This window comes from Vitis riparia, chromosome 18, assembly GCF_004353265.1.
Source record: "Vitis riparia cultivar Riparia Gloire de Montpellier isolate 1030 chromosome 18, EGFV_Vit.rip_1.0, whole genome shotgun sequence".
Taxonomy (NCBI): domain Eukaryota; kingdom Viridiplantae; phylum Streptophyta; class Magnoliopsida; order Vitales; family Vitaceae; genus Vitis; species Vitis riparia.
The window spans coordinates 36432617-36455676 of record NC_048448.1 but is presented as its reverse complement, the minus strand read 5'-3'; the positions used below and the strand labels follow the sequence as shown (position 1 = coordinate 36455676).

General features: G+C 30.9%; 1 protein-coding gene across 1 annotated transcript; it reads left to right on the top strand.

Annotated features, from left to right (window-relative positions):
- Window positions 1-8325: 8325 nt before the first annotated feature.
- Window positions 8326-21994, top strand: LOC117907174 (bifunctional aspartokinase/homoserine dehydrogenase 1, chloroplastic-like). Its single transcript, XM_034820614.1, is given in 19 exon segments — window positions 8326-8487; window positions 11137-11207; window positions 11320-11610; window positions 11613-11693; window positions 12128-12216; window positions 12314-12617; window positions 12856-12908; window positions 12998-13212; window positions 13321-13408; window positions 13496-13609; window positions 13942-14040; window positions 14273-14467; window positions 15675-15757; window positions 17800-18025; window positions 19425-19570; window positions 19733-19868; window positions 20374-20457; window positions 20545-20637; window positions 21403-21994. Coding segments are annotated over 19 exon segments (2754 nt in total). The 5' UTR covers window positions 8326-8347; the 3' UTR covers window positions 21649-21994.
- The last annotated feature ends 1066 nt before the right edge of the window (window positions 21995-23060 follow it).

Sequence of the window (23060 nt, the reverse complement as noted above, 5' to 3'; positions counted from 1 at the left end):
TTTAATAGAAAAAATCAAATATTTTGACTTTTTTTATTTAGTTAAAAAACAAACATTACATGCATTTTGTTAAAACTTCATGATTATAATCAAAGTCCTTTTAGTGTATAACACTTCAATTAATAGCTTTTTTTATTAAAAAAATATTTTAAGCAAAATCGCTTAAACTTTCTATGAAAAAAAAAAACTTTAATAGTGTTTTTGTTTTTATTAATATATTATAAAACAAAAATGAAAATATTAAAGTTTAATGAAATTTTCACATGGGATCTTCAAAAGTAAAAAATAAAAAATAAAAAATAAAAATTGAACAATTCAAATTCATCCAAAATTTAACCATTCAAACAACAAGAAGTCCAAGTGAAACATCTAAAATTTCATCCCAAGTTGTAGATTTAAAACCATTGTTTGGCTACTTCCTTTCCACATGTTGGGTTGGCTAATTTGTTAAGTACTTACTAGTCTTACAAATGTACAATATTCCCATTAGGAAACCTTGTTCATTCCTATTTATTTGGCTACTTCCTTTTCTTCAACAAAATTTTGGGAATAGTCAAGGAGTGGGTAGTAGTGGAGATTTCAAACATTGATGGATTCAAGAGTCCAAAATTTGACTCTCTTTAGCCTTCAAAAAAGAAAAATATGAAAAAAAAAAATAGAATAAAAGAAAAAGTAAATTAAATTAATTTTTTTATTTAAATTTAATTAATTTTTTTACATACTTTTAAAATTTATTTCTCTTTTTTCAGAATGAAAATTTTTAAAATATATAAGCTTTAAATTATTTTCCATTATGTTCTATTTTCTTTTAAATTCTTATTAAATAAGAAATATTGGACTTTATTCTCATTTGTTTTCTTCTTATGCTATTTTAAGTATGATTTAACGCCTTTTTTTTTATATTATTTTTTAGATTTTATTAAGCAATAATGTTTTTTATTTTTACATTCTATAAGTAAAAATGTGTTTTCATATACTCATATAAAAAAAACCACAAAATAAGAATTCAAGTTTATAAAATATAAATTTCAAATAGTAATATAAAAATAATTAGCATTTCATGTTTTTTTTGTTACATATACTACCATTCAATTAATAGTTTTTAATAATATATGTACTACATTTGATCGGTAAATATATAAAACTTGAATTATTTTTATAGGGTTCATATTTTATAATTATTTTTACATAAGTGCATGAAAACTCGCTTTTTTTTTATATAATTATTATTATAAATGCTATTATTATTAGATTTAATGAAACCCAATTTTCTTATTTATTTGGCTTCCCTATATAAAATTTTTGAATTTTCAAAAAATAAAATGCCTATCCCTATTTAAAAACATTTGAGTTTGACATAATTACCTTTTATTTTTTTCAAAATTCGGGTGATTATCTTTTCATATGAAATGAATCATTTAATAAATAATTATTATTAGTGCATTAAATTAGTTAATTTAAGTTGATAATTTTGTTCAATTTATCTTCATTTAAAACTTTTATAGTTTATTGCATTTTACTATCCTTTGAAGATTCAAAATACTAAAATATTTTTTCTTAATACCACGTGAGGTGTGATTTTTTTATTTAATTTAAAATTTAAAAAATGTAAAATCTATTCAAACATATGAAAATAATTATTATTTTGTTCTACTAGTTCTATCGTTGAATGCATTTATTAAAAGCACTCCCAAACATACCCTTAATAAATTATTCTTTCTTTTTTAAAAAGAAATTGGATTATTCAACTACATCCCAAATTCTAACAACCCAAACAATGAATAGACTTATATTTATTTATCATCCAAATTTATGTCAACATTCAAATGGGTATTTTTTTTATTAGTATAATTTAATAATTTTATTTACAAATTTTTGAATTAATTATTATGATGCCAACATGAAAATGTTAAAAAATATTTAGAAAAGAGGGTGTTGGCAATGTAGTAAGTTTTGAAGAATGAAACAAATAAGGACAATTAAAAAGGAATGAATAAGGTGTCAATCCCTTTCATTCTTTTGGCTCATTCTACACTATCTCAATATTATATACAACTTAAGTTTTTTTTTCTTTGAATACAAAATCGTAGTTGGTGACTATTGTTTGTAAATTTAAAATCTTAGTCACTAACCACAGTTCTGTCTATTTTAAAAAAAATCAAAATCGCAGTTACAAACTCTAATTTTTGACTAATTTCGAATTAAAAATTCAAATATATTACAGACAAATCGTTTTTCACATGTTGGTTGGCTACTCTTCTAAGGTCTAAATTCACATGTTGTGTTGGCTAAGTTGTTAGATACTTATAGTCAATAGTCCCATGAGGAAACCTTGTTCATTCTTATTGATCTGGCTACTTCCTTTTCTCCTACAAATATTTGGGAAATTTCAAGGAGTAAAAGGCTATGACTATGTCAAATAGTTTTATAGGGACTTCAAAATTGGTTTGGGTGGTTGTTTTCTCCTAGTGTGACAAACATTGATGGATTCAAGATTCTAAAATTTTGATTCTCCTTAGCCTCGATTTGGTCTTTGAAAATTTTAAAGAAAAATACGAGAAAAATGAAATAAAAAATATTAGAAGAATAGAATAAGTCAATAAAATTAAAATTTTTCTTTAAATTTAATAAAATTTTCTTGCATACTTTTGTGTTGAAGAATACAACCACATTTGAGAATTCTATTCAAATTCCTTGTCATGTTGCGTTTTACTTTTAGGTTGTGTTTGGTTCCAAAAAAAAAAGAATACTAAGGAAAATTATTTTTCTCATATTTTATTGTCATATGAAAAAATCCAAAGAAAATCACATATAATTAAAATTAATTATAAACTTATGCATTTTTAAATTATTTAATATTTATTTTGATGAGTTAAGATAAATAAAATAAATTGAAGTGATAAATAAAAATAATTTATAGAATTTAACTTTATTTTTTATTTTTCTTTCCTTCTACTTTTCCTCTTTAGTTTCTTTCCCTAAGATCAAACATAACCTTAAACTTTTTTTTTCTAAAGAAAATTTATCTAGAAATTAAATTGACTTGATTTTACTTAAAATAAAATTTTATTAATTTTTTATTTAATATTTAATAACTTTAAATATAAATACTGTTTTTATTTGATATAAAGAAACCAATTTTCTGAGTGATTCTCCTTTTTCTCACTAAAGAGAAAATTTTCAAAAAATAAAACGGCTATGCCTATGTCAAAATAGTTGAATTGGGCATAATAATTTACCTTTTCTTTTTTATTATTATTATTATTATTTTTTGAAATTTTAGGTTGGGTTAAAATTTAAATAAATAGTTTTATTGATTTTGCAATTTTACTACAAAAATCACTTATTTCATGGTATGTGGTTTGGAAAATGTTATATAAATTTTATTTTTTAATATTTTTTGAAAATGGGTTTGATTAAAAAAATGAAAATTGTTTTAAAAAAATTTATAAAATATTTTTTGGTATGAGTTTTTTGTCATATTATTATATTTCACCTTATCATTATCTTTTTTTTAAAAAAAATAAAATAAAATAAAATATTAATTTAAAATAATGAAACAAAATATTTTAATATGCTTTTTCATTTCAATTCTCTCTTGATAAAAGTGGACACTTCTAGATAGTTGAACTAAATTTGATTTTCTAGATGAGTTGGGTGGCTGTTTTCTCATGCAACAAACAATGAAACATTCAAGGTCATAGACTTTATTTATTTATTTATTTATTTTATCATCCAAATTATTCTCAATGTAATTTAAAAAAAATATAATTTTAATAATTTTATTCACTAATATTATTGGGATTCATTTTTCTCAATTTAATAATTTTATTTAATTAAATGTGAAAGAATGAAAATGATTTTTTTTAAATAAAAACATAAATACAATATAGCCATTTACCCATTCAACAAATAAGAGAATATTTAGAAAAAATAATTTGAACAATTCAAATTTAGCCATTTAACCATTCAACAACTACAAGCCCAAATGAAACATCTAAATTCATCACAATATTGCAAATTAAAATCATTGTTTGTATATTCTAGTATGAAAATGAGAATTTTCTTATCCTTTTAATTTTTAAATCCACATATTGGGTTGGCTCTTTTTGGGGCCCTCACAAGTTTTAAAATTTCAGACATCACAATCGCCCCCATGTAGATACAAAGTCATGTTACAATAGGATTAACCATAACCACAATGAGGTTGGGTACCCGACTCTATCTCAATCATATAGATATTATACGCTTCAAACTCAAAGAATTTTCGCAGCTTTAAAATACATTTACAAAGTTAATAGCAATTCATTTTTATATACCTCTAAAAACTTTTTCCCTTATTTGATACGAGGCATTGTATATTTGTTAAATATGTTTAATTTTTTTCCAAAATACTACCAATATTTCTATTAGAAACACATGTTATTTTTTATTTTGGCAATTTTTTTTTATTTTTTATTATGATTGAAGGGTTATGACTATGGTAAATAATTGTATTGGGCAAAATTTAACCTTTCTATTTTATTTTATTTTCACGTAAAATTTTGGAATTTTCAATGGTCGAAAGGCTATGACCGTGTTAAATAATTGTATTAGGCAAAATTTATCTTTTCTTCTTCTAAGATTCTAAACTTTGATTTTCTTGACTCTTTGTGTTTCTCTATGTTTTTCAACGCATGAAAAAACGTAAGGAAAGAAAAAAATAAGAGGAAAATTTAAAAATGTCAACCAAAATAAAATTTTGGTTTGTAAAGAAAAAATTTCCCACAACAAATTGAACCTAGGCTCAAAAAGTCAAACTCCTATAAATGGGCCTTTTGTCTAATCCAATGCAATAAACGTAGAGAGCCCAAAGTTTAGGCCCATGACCCAAAATGTAGGGTCATCTTTTCCTTGAATCAAAGGTCATTTCCATGGGGCACAATCTCTTGTATATACTTACAAAGTAGGCCACATATTCATTTCTTTAAACCAATAAGATCGAGACACGTGTACAATAATTTTATTTTTTATTTTTGTTTCCTTAACTCATGCAATATTTAATTAACTTATAACTCTCATGAGATGTTCGATTGCACGTGAAATTATTTCAAAGGGAAAACAGTTGAGATTTCAGAGTACGTTTATATTTATTTCGATTATTTTATAAATACTATTCCTTTTTTAAGTTCAAAATTTATTTATTATGCTTTTTTGTAATTTTAATAAAATTATTTTTAAAAAAAAATTATACGTAAATTGGGATAATTTTCTTTGTTTGAGACCAAAGTGTTATGGAATAATCATTGCTGTTATGAAATAGAAATAAGGCATTTTGATATAACTTCTTTTTTTTTCTTTTTCTTTTTAGCTCAAGTGAAAAATTAAATCAAAATCAAATTATAATTTTTAAAAGGTAATATTTAATGTTATAAAAAATTTGTTAAATACTTCACATGCAGGGATGGTAATGAGGTGGGGGCTTTTGGGTACCCACACGCCTAACTTTTAATGAGATAGGTTTGAAATTTAAATAAATAAGTTAGAGATATGTTTAAAATTTTATTTATTTATTTATTTTTAACTTGATATAGTTTCAAAACAAGTTTTAATATTACCTTGTCTTATTCTACCCACATTATATATAAAATTAATTTAATTTAAATTTTATTTTTTTATTTTTAATATATATTATTATTATAATAATAATAAAATATTTTTTAATAAAATAAGTTATAAATTTATAATATTTTAATTATTTATAAAATATATTTATTTTAATATAATTTTTAAAAATTTTAAATTTTGCAAAAAAAAAGTTAATGGGCCGGGCGATGGTATAGGAATTCCTATACCCACTCCGCCTTGTCCGGCCCGTTTATTTTTTATGAGATGTGAGTGAAAATTATTTTGAACAAATGATACAGGGTTGGATGGGGCCGACTTGTCCTAAACCTGTCTGGTTATCATTCAGCTCCATATAAATAGTGATTGAACTCATGTCCTTCAGCCAAATCAGACTCGAACACCATGTTAAACTATCAATTTTTGTAAAAGTTTAAACTTTTATTTTATATTCATATCATAATGTTTAACAATTCAAAATAAAACTTTTATTTTACATTGTTATTAATTTTTTTAAGTTATAAAATCCTTTAATAAAATTAATTAAACAACTTTAAAAGAGTTTAATTTTTAAAAAATCAATTAAATAATTGAACACTAACACTCCAGAAAAAGTTTTAAGAAATTTTTATTTACATCCTATTATTTCTTTAAAACAACTTCCAAAACATGTTTGTGGATAAAAATTTTCATGAGAAAATTTTCAAAATTTAAAATTAAATTTTATATTTTTGGTGATTTTTTTTTTTTTTTTTTCATATAACGCTCTGTTTCAAATCATAATTTTGACAAATTTTATTCCCATCTCGGCATCATAAAACATGATATATTTTAAAACTTAATTTTATTACAACAAAAAAGTAAAAATAAAAGCTTTGAGTTCAAACCACATACCCACATCGGAAAGCGACAGACCTCGGTTGGCAGTATCATTTTGGCTTTTATTATTTTGTTGGGCCCCACTCTAAGATTGATGAAGACAAAAGGAAAAAGACACGAGTCACAAACAACTCTATGAAGCTAGGATTTATTTTATTTTATTTTTATTTTTAAGAAATCCTCAATTTTGACGCTTTTTACTGATGTTTGGGGTGATTTTAGAAACCCATTTAACTTAAAAAGTATTTTTAAAAATAAATTGATTTCGTTTTGCACTGATTTTCGGATCCGTTTTTTAAAAAAAACTTTCAAAAATTTGAAAATTTTTCCTTATATGGTTTTTTTGAGAAACACCTTATACGTGATTTTTTAAAAAACATTTTTTGATAAAATATTTCCACTAAAAACATTTTGAGTACAAACAATTTCATACCAACTCTTAAATATTTGACAAAATTTAGGAAACACTTCTAAAATTTTAAAAAATCACTTATAGTATTTTTTAAAAAAACACTTATAAGTACGTTTGATAGTGATTCTGAAAAATATTTAGTCTTTTTAACAGTTGAAAATTTTTATTTTTTAAATATTAGAAATGTTAAAAACACTTCATAAAATTACTATTAAATGCTCTTTAAGAAAATAATTATCTTAAAAACACTTTTAAAAAAAATATTTCAAGTTGATTTTATAGTAATTTTAAGAAGTGTTTTTATCATAAAAAATGTTTTTGAAATAATATCACATGTTTGAAAAAATTTAGGACACATCTTTTAAAATTTGAAAAATCACTTATAGTGTTTAAAAATTACTTTTAATGTTTTTTTAGAGTAACGCTTCATAGGTAATTATTTTAAAATCATTTTTTGAAAAAACATTTCAAGTAAAAATACTTTCACATATAATTTTTTACTAAGAGCTTGTTTGACAGTAATTTTAGAAAACGTTTCTAATATTTTTAACACTTAAATTTTTTTATAATTAAAGTATTAGAAATGCTAAATATGTTTCACTACCAAACACATTTTAGAAATAGAATAAAAATAATATCATCAATAAATTACTTAAATAAAAGAGAAAATCCAACCCACATTTCAATGTCGAGATTGTATATTTTGGTAAAATATTTATTAATTTGTAAAGGAAATATTTAAAAAGGGGGTTAATGATTAATATGTGCTAAATAAGTGTCTACCTTCAACCATGACTTTTCTTTGAAATCACCTATCCCTCAAATTATAAAATTGCTATTATTAAATCATACTTTAATGAATTAGAAATTGAATTTGAATATGAATTTCATTTGATGTGAATGTTTATAATTAAATATACACATTTTTAATATAATTAAAGAATTTCTTTATTTGACCAATTCTATATTATTTAATTCTTTATTTTTAAGATTTATTTATTTTATATAAAATATAGGATTAATTTCATGTGATGGGTGCTTGATTCGAAAAGGCATTGGGCATGGCTTGGCCTATATAATATGTGATGAATGATAGATGTTTGAATTAATGTTTATTTTAGAATAATTATATTTTTATTTTTTAAATTAAAAGGAATCTACTCATTTTTTTTTTATTTTGTAAAAAATATTTTAAAAAAATCCAAATTATTAAAATGACTGGTGTCTATAGTAGTAGTACACAGCATCTCTGACCCTTCAATTTTCCCCTGTGAATGGTGACAGCCAAACCATGCCAACTGCCCATAGATAATACTTTTGTTTAGCCAGTTGTCCGTTTCTAATTGGTCAAGAAAAAAATTCGACTTGCACTTGATCCCTCCTACCTACCTAATTATCAATTATCACCCCCAAGCCGCCACGCTCTGTGTCTCTACTCGCTCTTCTTCAGCCATGGCGCTCTCTTCTTCAATCTCCTCTTCTCTCTGTAAGCTCTCTTCGCAAAATGCACTCTCTCCCGATTCCAATTCGAATAAGATCTTCAATTCTCGATGCGGGCCTTTCTCTTCTCTCCACCAATTACCGATCTGCAAGTGAGTTTTCTCTTCAATTTTGTTTCTTGCACTTGCTTTTCTAGGTTTTGATTCTGTTTGTTTCAGAGAAAGTGCTGGAAAAAGAGATCGTTTTTGTTTTGGGTGTGTCTAATCTAGTGGTTTGTTGGGATTATGTGTGGAGGCGGCGGCGTTTTGTTTTCGTTTCATTTTATTTTTTCTGCTTGTTATTGGTGGCGGAATAGCTTGGGGTTCTGTTTGGTGCCCGAAAAAGTGTGGAAGAGAGAAGGAAAGGAAATGTCTTTGTTGTTGTTTCGAACGGTTATGTTGGCGTGGGATGTGAAGGCTTTTTTTTCCTGCACTTGCTCGGTGGTCGAACAGCTTGGTGTTTTGTTTGGTTGCTGAGAAAATTGAGGAGAGGAAATAGAATTGAGTTGGGGAGTGTTGTTTTGTGGGTTTTTTTTTTTCTGGGATGGAAGGGAGGGAAGAAATGAACGAATTTCTTGTTTGGTGTATTGTTTCTTTTTTGTACTTTGTTTCTACTTTCGTTTTCTAGGTTCTCTGTTTTCACTTTTGGTTCCCGAAAAAGTGGTAGGAAAGAAATGAGGAGAGAATGAGTTTTTTCTTTTCCCTTTTTTTGCTTGTGTCAAACGGTTGTGTTGGGGTCGGGTGGTTCCCGCATTTTACTGGTGGCAGAATAGCTTGGTTCTGTTTGGTTCACAGGAAAGTAGTGGAAAACTGACAGAAAAAAATGAAGTTTCTTGTTTCAAAAGGGTTTATCGAGCTTGAGTATGGAGGCATTGTTTTCCTACATTTATTGGTGGCTGAATTGCTTGGGTTTTGTTTGGACCATGATAAAGTGGTGGAAAAAGAATGGAAAGAAAATTAAGTCTGGTAGCTGTTTTCGAAAACAATTCTGAAAAATAATTTTTGAGAACAGTTTTTGAAAACTATTCTCTAATTTTTGTAGAACAGATGTTTGTTTAGAAACCTAAAATGTTTTTAACCTATTTTTAATATTTTTAAATGTATTTTAAAAATAATTTTTATATCTAGTGTTTTATTTTTAATCATTTTACATGTTTGTATAATTATTTCTTAAAATAGTTCTCACAAAACAAGTGAAAACAATTAAAAGATGTTTTCTAAAAACACTCAATTTTTTATTCTTAAGAATAGAAAACATAAAATAGTTTTTGATTGCCAAACGCGTTTTCTATCTTTTTTGTTATGGAGAATAGAAAATTGTTCTCAAAAACAGCTCCCAAATAGGCCCTTAGTTATTTTCTTATTTGCTATGTTGTTCTGAATTTTTGTGAAAGGTTGGGATATGAAGGTTTACTTTTCATTTTCTTAGTGGCTAAACAGTTTGGGTTTTTGTTTGGTTCCTGTGCAGTGGTGGGAAGAAAATGAAAATTTTCTTGCTTGTTATGTTATTTCAGATGGTTGTATTAAGGTTGGTGAGGAGGCTTTCTTTTCCTGCATTTTTTCAGTGGCCTGAAAAGCTCAGGATTTTGTTTGGTTGCTGAGAAAATGGAGGAGAAGGACCAAAAGTGAAAAGGAAAGAAATGAACAAAATTTTTGATTGTCAAATTGCTTTGGTTGTGTGGAGGGATTTTTTGCCTGCACTTTCTTGATTTCTGAAGAGCTTGCATTTTTTGCTTGGAAATGGAAGTTGATGACTAAGCTCTGTTTTGAATATTCTAGTGAGTTTAATAGTTGGATTGGCTAGAAGAAGAGGTCCATTCCATAAATTCCTCCATTAGAGTTGAACTTCTTAATATTGGAAACTGTCAATTGTAGAACTTTGACCTAAGAATTTTCATCTTAAACATACTTTTCAGAATTTCAGTGTCCTTCATATGGTTGCTCTTAGGTTGAGCTGTGTGCAACAATGATTAATTTGAAGTAGGATTTTTATAGCCATCTTCATGATGATTGGGATTAGGAACCCATATGGTCTTCGATTGTATCGGAAAGATTACATAACAAAAATATAATTTTGCCATGTGATCCTGTTTTGGTCATGCAATTGATCAAGGTCTTGCATTAAAGCAATTAGTCACTTTGCCCTCACTATATTGCTATAAAATAAAATGGATTACAAAATGTTAATATACAGTTATAATGGAAGATCAATTTGTTAACTCGGTAGATGTGCTTTTAGAAGAGATTGACCAGTTTGTTGGGAAGTCTAGAAAAACTAAATGATTGACAAGATTAAGAAGTCAACTCATGGGTATGTTAGGTGTTCCATAATATACAAGAATAGTAACTGAAATATTGCATTTAGTCCAAACTTCTTTTTGTATGCATATAGGCATACTGCACGTGCATTTGGAGGTAGACATCAAAGTGCACTGTGTGCTTCAAAGCCATTCAAATGATATGGGCTGTAATCACTCTGTCACAAATATTTTGGTGGTAATTTGTGTTGAACTGCCTAGTTATTTGTTTCCTGTACCTTTTTGTTTTAGCTTTAGCTTACTTTTTGTGTACTTCTTTTCTTTGTGTGTGCATTCTTATGTTGATGATCGTTGCATGTTGTAACAGAGTTGGGCTAATATCCCTCTGAAGAGTCTGAATTATCCTCTGTTTTTTTTTTTGATAGGCGAGTCTGAATTATCCTCTTTGATTGTAATTCAATTTTTGGTTTCCTATTAGGGTTTATGTTAACATTTTCTGTTTCAGAATGGGTTATGTTTGTCAGTGGGGGAGAAGAAAGTCATCAAATACGCCACTCATCTCTGCTTCAGTTATGGGTTTGTTCCCTTCCCTCTATATGTACCTGATGTTTTGAAATTCATGATTACAATCTTATAAATGATAACTATATGATTGAGTTCTGTTACCTTCCTGTCCATTCACCCACAGATGTTTCATTGGACAAGTCCATGGAAAAAGTTCAGCTTCCCAAAGGTGACAATTGGTCTGTCCATAAGTTTGGTGGCACCTGTGTGGGAACCTCTGAAAGGATCAAGAATGTTGCAGAGATAATTGTTAAAGATGATTCGGAAAGGAAGTTAGTGGTTGTGTCTGCAATGTCAAAGGTGACAGATATGATGTATGACCTCATCTACAAAGCACAATCACGAGATGACTCCTATATATCTGCAGTGGATGCTGTTTTAGAAAAGCACAGATTAACAGCACTTGATCTGCTTGATGGGATGATCTTGCTAGTTTCTTATCACGGTTGCACCATGACATCAATGAAATCAAAGAGATGCTTCGGGCAATATATATAGGTATTATAGCCATAGCTCTCTCTCTCTCAGACATGCACACACATGCAGAGGATCCTGACAATTTAACCGTTTGGTACTTAATTTATATTCTTTGTTAATGAATAGTTGGATAACGTATCCTTTTCTTCTAAGTTTAATTCTGTTACTTTTCTTAGGTTAAATTATGAAATATACCTTCATTTTTTGTGAGAATATACTATAGTTGGATTTTCATAAGGGCATAGTGATTCATGATTTTGGCAAAGCAGCTACAATAATATTGCCTTTGCTCCATCTTGTAGCTGATATTGATTTTGAAAGGAATCCTTAGAGGTTTATTTTAATTTTATTTTCACTTCTACTAATACAAGATTTTTGTTTTCTTATCATTTTGAAGTTTCAATGCTTCTAAAGTAGGGGTTACTATCTTGACTTATGTGTGTAATGTATTGCAGCTGGTCATGCATCAGAGCTCTTTTCAGATATTATCGTAGGACATGGAGAGCTATGGTCTGCCCAGATGTTATCATCTGTTGTCAGAAAGGTCTAGTGGTTGTTTTCCTCTTTATTTAAAGAATATTTGATATTTTTAACCATCTCAAGTTTTCTGAAATTGCTAGTTTTCCATTCTTTTGATGCAGAAAGGCATTGATTGCAAATGGATGGATACAAGGGATGTCCTTATTGTAAACCCTACTAGTGCTGATCAAGTTGATCCTGATTTTGTAGAATCTGAAATGAGACTTGAGAAATGGTTCTTCCAAAACCCATCTAAGACAATTGTTGCTACTGGTTTCATAGCTAGTACACCTCAAAATATTCCTACAACTTTAAAGAGAGATGGAAGTGATTTCTCTGCAGCTATAATGGGCGCTTTATTCAGGGCTCGTCAGGTCACAATTTGGACAGATGTTGATGGTGTGTACAGTGCAGACCCCAGAAAAGGTTTGAACTGGTACTAAAATGTTTGCTTAGTCCATTTTAGGTCACATATGAGAATAGTTTCATCTTTGAACTTGTAGTTGAGAACTGTGTTGATCCTCGTAACTGTTTATGGGCAATCTACATCTTCTTTATAGTTTGCTTGTGGATTTTTTTATGATAATGGAGGGTACCATTGTGAATTTTCTATTCAACATCAACCTGGGTTTGATCACAATGCTAAATAACATTTCTCATGCAGTTGCTGAGGCCGTGATACTGAATCAACTGTCTTACCAAGAGGCCTGGGAAATGGTGAACTTGATTGCTCCTCTACTACGTCTCAGAGTTTCTGAAACTTGCTAGTTTTGCATTTTTGACATAAATTTTACCTGGATGTGCAGTCATATTTTGGAGCAAATGTGCTGCATCCCCGCACCATCATTCCAGTGATGCAATATGGCATTCCAATTGTAATAAGGAATATTTTCAATCTCTCTGCACCTGGAACAATGATTTGTCGGCCTTCTGTTGATGAAAATGAAGGTAACCAGCGTTTGGAGTCTCCTGTGAAAGGGTTTGCAACAATTGACAATGTGGCACTCATAAATGTTGAAGGGTGAGCCCTGTATTACTGTGTTGTTGCTGTATCTTCTTGAAATTGTAAATGTGTTATAACCTATTCATATTCCACCTTTGAAACCTCTTCTCTCTCTCTGCCCTCCAGAACTGGAATGGCTGGTGTTCCTGGTACAGCTAGTGCCATTTTTTCTGCTGTGAAAGATGTGGGAGCTAATGTTATTATGATATCACAGGTCATCATCTGGTTTCATCATTTGATTTCAGTTTAATGGTAGTCTGATTTAGTAAATCTCAGATGCTTAGTGATTGGTCTTGTGTAGGCTAGTAGTGAGCATTCTGTGTGTTTTGCTGTTCCCGAGAAGGAAGTAGAAGCTGTTGCTGAAGCTTTACAATCTAGATTCCGTCAGGCTTTGGATGCTGGTCGTCTTTCTCAGGTGCTCTTCTTTTATAGATATACATATATTTTTGATAAGTTCTTTTATATGAGTAAACTTCTGCACATGATTAACTGATTCAATATTATGATTTAGTTATGATGTATCATGCTTATGGGTCATTGTGAGTGCATTTTGTTACTTGGTATCTCATAAAGTGATAGCAAGGTTACACTTGTTATAGTGGGTCTGTCTGCTTGTTGATTATTTAAAAAAAAATCAAATTTCCACGAGCCATACTTATCAATGGGCCCAGTTAAGTTTAATTTTATGAGGCATTTGTCTATTTCTTTTGTTACATTCTTGATTAACAAGCTCTTCTCACTTCTCAGGTTGCGGTGGTACCAAACTGTAGCATCTTGGCCACGGTTGGCCAGAGAATGGCGAGTACACCTGGAGTCAGTGCCAGTCTTTTCAGTGCACTGGCTAAAGTAAGTTGAATTAATATATTCTTTTAAACTAGAGTGATAGTTTGCTAAATTATCATGTTATACCATATTTTTTATTAGTACAGTTATCATCTTTGGAATTTGTACCTACTTGTTGTCTATGTACTCCAGTGTGGATACCTATTTCTAAAAACTCTTTTTGTGCAATTGAATGTTATTGTTTTATGTTTTCATTTTTCCTGTGATGAGTTTTTAAATTGTTATTGTCATGCAGGCTAATATTAACATCCGTGCCATAGCTCAAGGTTGCTCTGAGTATAATATAACTGTAGTTGTCAAGCGAGAAGATTGTATAAGGGCCCTAAAAGCTGTCCACTCAAGGTTTTATCTCTCAAGAACCACAATAGCAATGGGCATTATTGGACCTGGATTGATTGGTGGCACATTACTTGACCAGCTCAGGGATCAGGTGCTTTTTATCTCTTCATTTCTACTGTAGTTAACGCAACCATTAGCACTTGAGGAATAATTTTCAAGTTTGGATATGAAACAGTTCCATTGGTTTTAATTATTTGAAAGATCATTGTTTTGGTACCCTTGACTGTTACTACTAAATTATTAGAAACATAATTTATTTAATTAAGGACCTTGTTTCCCACAGTGATTGGGTGGTCCTTTATTTACTGCCTTTGTACTGAGGTTCACCCCCTTTAGCCCTTAAATATACAACTTTTATTACCTATGAAAGAAGACAAAATTAAGGACCCTATTTATATGGTTATTCTAAAAGTGTGGTTCTACCACTGGGGAACTTATTGTTTTTTTAGGAGCTTGACGCTTATTTTGATCTTTTCAAGCATGAGGTCCTAGGACTTTGGTAGTTAAAAGTACCTATAACAAAAAAGCCTTTGTTGGTTAAAATGTTGCTACCCTGAAAAAGGCCTCAAAAAGGAATATGCTATAGTCAGCGAACTGGAGATTGGGATGTAGATGTTATACCTAGGCCAATGCTTTTGGCCTTAAGGTGAATGTAAGATCATCTACAAGAGTAGACAGCAAAGGGGATGGAGGGTCTCCTTGTTGAAGAGTATTTTAGGCTTGGAAAGAAACTCTGGCAGCACCATTAACAAAATTAGAAGTGCAATAACAACTTGTAATCTTTGCTTCATTTAATTCTGGAGCCTTTTCTTAAGCATAACATGATTCAGAAAACATCCAAACACAGGATTTCAAGCCTTTTTAACAATGAGACTGTTTTTGTAGCTGCTCTGATAATTCTCAACATAGGAAGCGTCATCACAGCCCCAAGGGCTGTTGTCACAATGTCCAACATGTCAGACATGGGTATGGCTGGGCATTTGTTATGTGGACATGTGTCAAAATTAGAGATCGTATTTTTTATTTAATCACATACAGATGACAAACATGAGACACATGCTGGCTAGGGTTCAGACTGGGGGTCCTGACTCCTTGAATACCCATTTTCTGTACTGCTGAATATGGCAGTACAGGCAAGACACTTGCTAGTAAAGTTACCTCTTTGAATATTATTTCCTTTGTTATAGCTTAGCAACTTTTCGATAAACATTATTACTGAGTTTGAAATGGTTCAGTTTGTAAGTTAGCCAGTTCTCATTTTTCTGAACTTAAACATATTATGGACATTGTTTTGGCAGGCAGCTGTCCTTAAGGAAGACTTTAACATTGATTTGCGTGTGATGGGAATTACAGGCTCAAGGACAATGCTTTTGAGTGATTCGTAAGTTATTGCTTTTCATCTTTATGTACTGGAATCCATATTGCTTTTCTTGGTGAGGGGGGAACATAACCACATTTCCTATTAACCATCAGACGAACAAAAAGAAAAAAAGAACTCTGCTATTTTTTTTTATATGACATCAAGTGTATATCGGTTAATTTACATATTGAAACCTGCATCTCTGTGCCCTTTGTCTATGATGGTATGCACAAACATATCACAACCTTGAAAAAGGAATAAAAAGTTGTTCAGTAATGTTCCTACAGTATTCTTTGTGCACTTTGTGAGAAAAAATTGAGGTTTTTTAATGGGCAAGAGAAACGATTTCAGACATAAAATATTTCTATGATCTATCTCATAATGCTTGGCCCTTGGGAATTTTCCTTGGTGCATGTCCACCAGAGATTAGTTAAAATGTATAGAACAATTATTCATTCTTAAAATAGAATAGTGAATGTCCAAGGAATATGAGCATCTTTTCTTATTTTCTACCATTGGAGCAAACTTTTTAGGGGTCTAAAACCAACCCAAGGATGTGAGTTTTACCTCTACAACCTGGATATTGTTGATGGAGTTGCGATGGCTTGATCTTTGGACTATGAAGTCAGTTAATGGACGACAAGAGAAGGCTTATATTCTGAACATGAATGTGGTTATACGAAGTACCAATCCATGTAGTTGGTTTTGTATAATTAAACCTAGTGTCAAGATATCATTGCTTTGTGGGCTTTTTGTGTAACTTCCTAAAATTTTATCTGATATTTTTCAGATCTCTTTCCATCATATTATATGTTGGAGAGTGATAAGACTTGGGGATGAAGGGAAGTGTGAACAATCATTTTCATGAACTTATAAAACTGCTTCATCATAGGATCCCTAGTTGATTTGGTTATATAATCAGGATGGAAGAGTGCTGCATATCAGAGGTAATCCCACTTAACCAGACAAAGCACCTGCCAACCAGAATGCACCCTGCCCTCTGCTTCCTCCAATCTGCATGACCCTTCTGAGCTATCGTCCCTCTTATTTGATTCTACTAGAAAATTTCATGATCTCCTTGATAAGTTTTTCTTTTGAGCGGCCATTTCAAGTCTATCTATGCCTACTGAACATTTCTTCATTTTCACCTTCAACACCTTACAATGCTAGTTAGGAACTTGCAAAACTGCATTATCTCAATCTTCTTCCAGTCTGAAAAAACGTGCCATCTATGGTATTCCAAATTATAATCTCTTTATGGTTTCTGACGTGCTTTTCTTTTTTCTTTTTTTTGAAAGGAAATTGATTATTGTAATAAGGCAAAAAGTAAACTCAAATTGCATACAGAGCCAAAAACACTGAGCATCAAATACAAATGAACACTCTATGGAATTATGAAATAATACATTGAGGGAATTTCCACAAACCACAGATTAAACAGGAAGTTGTATCCTATCAACAATCCCTTTGCAGGGGATTCTTATTTCATAGCTAGAAAACAGGATTGGAATTTTTGTGCAGTTTAAGCCTTACAGGATTCTATTAACTCCTTAGGTCTTGGACTTTGCATTTTCTCACCCTATTTAACTATTGTGGTAGGATTTACCTCAATTTTGGTGATATTGGAACCCTTAGTTATCTTTTCCAGTGTGATGTGCACATAAGGAGGAAAATATATTTCTTGTTTGTTGGTTTCTTTCTTATGCAAATTTCTTGTTCCATGTTGCCAGGCTCACTTTGTTAGTTTAGTAGATCCTTGCATTATTAGAAACCTGACTGTTAAATGCTTCAAATGCATCCCTGTTGCTATGCTTCCTAATATCAAATGGTCTTTTCTCTTAGTTTTATGTGCTGAAGAGTACAAATCCTGGTACTCTTCCTCTTTTTTATTATTCTATTAATGAAAAATTGTTCCATCATCTTTGTCTTCTGTCTTTCTGATACTTTTTTCGCTTGCTTGTCACATTTGTGGTGACTTTTAAGTTGATGAATGAGACAATTTATATTTCTTCCATCTAATTATCTTCCAAGAATTCTCTCAAAAATTTCATCCATGGTTGTAGGGGAATTGACTTATCAAGATGGAGAGAACTTATAAAGGAGAAAGGAGAAGTGGGTGACATGCATAAATTCGTTAACCATGTGCATGGGAACCATTTTATCCCAAATACTGCGTTGGTGGATTGTACAGCAGACTCTAATGTTGCTAGCCATTACCATGAATGGTTGCGAAAAGGGATTCATGTAATCACCCCAAACAAAAAAGCAAATTCCGGTCCACTTGATCAGGTATCATCTATCTGGTTATGATTTACTCTAAAAAATTTTGTTTGTTCCTTTCGTGCATAAATGTTTTCTGATTAAAATCTGAATTTTTGGTTTGCTTGATTTGCTTGTTAGTTTTTTGCTTCAACTCGAAAATTAAGTTACTCATGGCATACACATTAGGTAGTGATTGCAGTCTCAAATTGGAGCAGAAGATCACATTGGTGAACCAGTGACGTATCCCCTGGCTGGTCAAGTTAGCTCATAAAATTATTTAGGTCTTGAATCTACGAAAAACTTGGTCAACCTGTCTGCTTTTACTCTATTCTGTTATTTTACTTTTTAACTTGTCCAATGCATTTTTGAATTTTTTAACCACGGTCTAGGGGGAGGCTTGATAATAAAACTCCGCCCCAGATCTCCTCCCTAGGAATGCTCAAATCCTGGAATAATTGTGTTTATTTGAACCAAATGAGTCAATTAAACACCAATAAAGCACTTGTCTAAATCTGTATTCCACCCCTTACCCTGGAAAGAGAGTTCCAATGAGTCGGCTTCAGCATGTACATTTCGAAAGAGGAGCAACGCCTATGTTTGATATCATGTTGGGTGTGACACTCCTTTAACACATTTGTACACACGGGTGACTCAAATCAAACATGCAACATGATGTGTTGTTTTTTGCACAGAAAAGGATGGCCTTTTCTAATTTGCATTTTCAGCTATTTCTGTGAGATCCAGTCATTTTATACCTGGTAATTAAGGAGAATGATCATTATTGAATTGGAACAAATTAAAGTAGAGCATTTGGCATGGTCACAAGGTATAGGATGGTGGATGAGTTGGGACTTTAATAAAAGGGTGCTTCTGGGAGGGCCAAGGCCCTAGTGGATATTGAACCTTTTAGAAGGGAGTGCACAAAGGTTTGAAATGACTCAGAAAGGGCAGGAATGCTATAGAAAAGACTTTTAGAAGCCTTAAAAACTAGTTGACACACATTAAGTTTTCCCATCCAATGTAGTTAACTCTAGCAATCAAATTCTATTCCTAAAGCCATTAAAATATCTGAGAGAGGAGAAACACAGTGATGTTCTTAAAAATAAATTGCTGTTAACTCCTAAGCCACTAAAATAATAAATTGGTTGTCATGTTTTTCTGGATCCATCATCAAATACCCTGTTATTATGCAAGGAATCCATTTTAATTTGTGATGATAAACTGCTTTCCTGCTCAGTTCTTATTCAGAGTTGAATTTCTGTTTCTTTGGGTGACAAATGCCTAATTTTTCTTTTTAACTAAGAACAAAATATTCCTCAATCCAAGGTAAACAATAGTTGAGAAAATATCTTTCTTTTTCTCCCTTGAATTTAGTTTTATCAAATGTATGTATGGGTTTATATGACGTGATCACTGTCAAATCCAGTATTTGAAGTTGAGGGCTCTTCAGAGGCAATCGTATACACATTACTTCTATGAAGCTACTGTCGGGGCCGGCCTCCCAATCATTAGCACCTTACGAGGTCTCCTTGAAACTGGAGACAAAATATTGCGCATTGAAGGCATTTTCAGGTTGGGCAAACACCTTCAAGTAACAAAAATAAATGAACAAATAAAATTATTAGGGGAAAAAAAAAATTAGCGATCAAGTTGTTTTACTAGCATCTAAATTCTTGTTGCTTCAGAAATATGTGCTACATGTCTTTTAATGCAAGGCTTTCTCTTCGTGGGCAGTGGGACTTTGAGCTATATCTTCAACAACTTTAAGGGCACACGAAGATTCAGTGAGGTGGTGATGGAGGCCAAACAGGCTGGTTATACCGAGCCAGATCCAAGGGATGATCTATCTGGAACAGATGTTGCCAGAAAGGTAATACAAGCTTAAATTTGGGTTAATTAAATGGACATGGGACATCATTGTGTTTCCATCCTTGCCACTACAACTTGCCTAATGCAGGGGAGGGGCCATTTGATCAGTAAATTCCCTCTTAAATTTCCAGACAGTTGGATCTCCAACAAAAATTTCCCTACTCAATATACAGGGGAGGGGCCATTTTTCAACTTCTTTGAAAAATAGGGGTAAAATTGTGTGGTTACTTGTTGGCTGTCACTCTCATCCAATTAAAATAGGTGGCTGGGTGAAGTGATCACTACTCGATATGCAGTCAGCACATGGCATGAGATCCAGAAAGATTTTGGGCACTGCAACTATCTACTCACTATTATTGCTTCATGATATCTATTTGGAACCCCCTCTTTACTGTCAATAGATGCCACTCACTTGTATCAAGGCAGCAATTATATTTTTGTTAGATTTACTATGATATAAATACAGAAAGATATCATGGGCTCCTGAAGCAGCTGCCATTTTGCAGGTGATAATTCTTGCTAGAGAATCTGGTCTAAAACTGGAACTTGTGGATACTCCTGTTCAAAGTCTCGTGCCAGAACCATTAAGAGTAAGAACTAGGTTTATGTCTTTGTGAACAGAACTGCGGTAAACACAAATCCATATTCAATATTGTGGTTATGATGACTTGCTGCAGGCTACTGCATCAGCCGATGAATTTATGCAGCAGTTGCCACAATACGACGAAGACTTGGCTAAGCAACTACAAGATGCTGAGGATGCAGGGGAAGTAAGTATCTCTAAGGCACTACTGTTAATTAGACCTGTCTGAAAAAGTAAGCATGTTTGATTGGTATCCTGGATAAGGGTAAATTGCAAAAACTGGGAGCCACCACCACAAGTGCTGGTATAGGATCAACTCTACAATTTTATAAATAACCTCATTTTGAATTTTTTTTTTACTATCATCATGCCATTGGCTGCCATGTATCTTGAGGCGATGTGTTAAAATACCATATATAGAGTAGTTCAAGTATCTTATGTCTTATTTGATGTTTTTGAAAGCAGTCATCAAAAATCATTTTTAAGAACGGTTTTTAAATAATTTTCAATTGTTTTTGGAAATGAATTTTGTTTGAGAATATAAATATGAAAAATGGTTTTCTGAGCACCTATGTACAATGCAAAAACTTCCTGGCCTACTCTCCATATTTCCAATTGTTTTTGAGAACACTCTATGAAAAACACTAAAAACATCTCAAATTTGTTTCAAAAAAAGACCATGTTGTCAAAATAATTTCTCAAACAACCATTTTCAGTCCAAAATTTGTCAAATACCGAAAACAAGCACTGATCTCAAGGTGAGAAAAAACGTTATGTTAATTGTCAGGGGAGGGTCTACTCTCTCAAGAACTTGGTTGCAAGGCACATAGCCAGTTCCTTTTCTTAATAGGGTCAGTTCAGCAACACAGTGAGATGCTTTTACCTCATATGATGATATGAAACTTCGAATTTACATTTCCACCATTTGCTCATGCAATTCTGATACCTACAGGTCCTGAGATACGTAGGGGTGGTGGATGTGGTTAACAAAAAGGGGCTCGTGGAGCTGCGAAGATACAAGAACGACCACCCCTTTGCCCAGCTTTCCGGGTCTGATAACATCATTGCTTTCACAACTGCAAGGTACAAGAACCAGCCTCTTATAGTCCGGGGACCTGGTGCTGGCGCCCAAGTAACCGCCGGCGGTATATTCAGCGACATATTGCGCCTTGCCTCCTACCTTGGCGCCCCATCATAATTGTATCAGTTTCTCTGGCCATGAACGCTTGTAGCATTCGATTTTGACCCCCAGGCTCCATTCCTCTGGTTTTTTCTCTACTCGGGCCTGTAGGTAGGTGGCATTTTCATTTTCTGCTTTTATTTTCATTAGTATTATTAGTTTTGTTTTAGGTTGAGCTTGTGGTACTGGCATTTGAGCTGTCCTATATTGCAGTTTGTGCCTTTAAACTGTATAACAAGTAGTGTAGAGACTCATCTCAGGGATTATTGAACCTAATAATGTGGCAACTTGTTCATCTTTCTATTTCCTTTTCCTTTGTTTCGAGAAATATATTAATGAGTTTTGACGAAACTCTTTCTTTTTCTATTGGTTCTTTGACTATAAATAGATTCTGATTTTTTCTCTACTGATGAACAAATGGTAAGTGTTTCTCTAGGGCTGTGTATATCTCGCTTCTATTGCCATATTTGATGCTACGAAACGTTTTTCTTTTTGAAATTAGTTAGTCAAATGAAGCAGTTCTTCGATTAGCATTGTTAGTTTTTTTCCTTAAAAAGTCATTTTGTGTTGTATAATAATTTTTTGTTATGTAACACGTTACAAAATCGGCCAGCAGTTCCTAAAGAATTGAAGAACGTTGAGCCAGATGCATATTCAAAGAACTGGTGTGCAAGGCCTGGTTTTAAAGTTATAAAAAATCTTTTTAAATTTATATCCAAAGATTAATGTATAACCGTTTTTGAAAACAATTCTAGAAAATAGTTTTTGAGAACAATTAAATAATTTCTAAAAATTGTTTTATGATGTTTTGAGAAACAAAAGTTTACTTACGAACCAAAAAAATCTACTTGTATTTAATACTTTATTTTTAATCATTTTACATGTTTGTATAATTATTTTTTTAAATAATTCTTAAAAATAGTTTTTACTAACAATTTTTGAAAAATATTTTATGGTGTTTTGTAAAATAAAAGTCTATTTAAAATCTGAAATATTTTTAACTTGTTTTTAATATTTTTAGATATGTTTTATAAATAATTTTTATATTTAAAATTTTATTTTTAATCATCATATATTTTTATATAATTATTTTTTAAAACAACTCTAAAGAAAACAAGTGAAATAACTAAAAAATATTTTCTAAAATTACCATGTTTTCTATTCTAGAGAATAGAAAACAAAAAACAATTTTCTGATTGTTAAATGTATTTTTTTAGTTTTTTTTTTAAATAGAATTATTTTTGAAAACAATCCTCAAACACCTCCTATTTTATGTTTTTAAGAATAGAAAATTAAAAACATTTTTCTTATTTATTTTGAAGAATAGAAAATTATTCTAAAAAACAATGATAAAAAAGGTCATAAATAATTTTTTATAATATAAAATATTGATAATAAAAGTGGATTTGACAATGAATTCAAAGAGTATA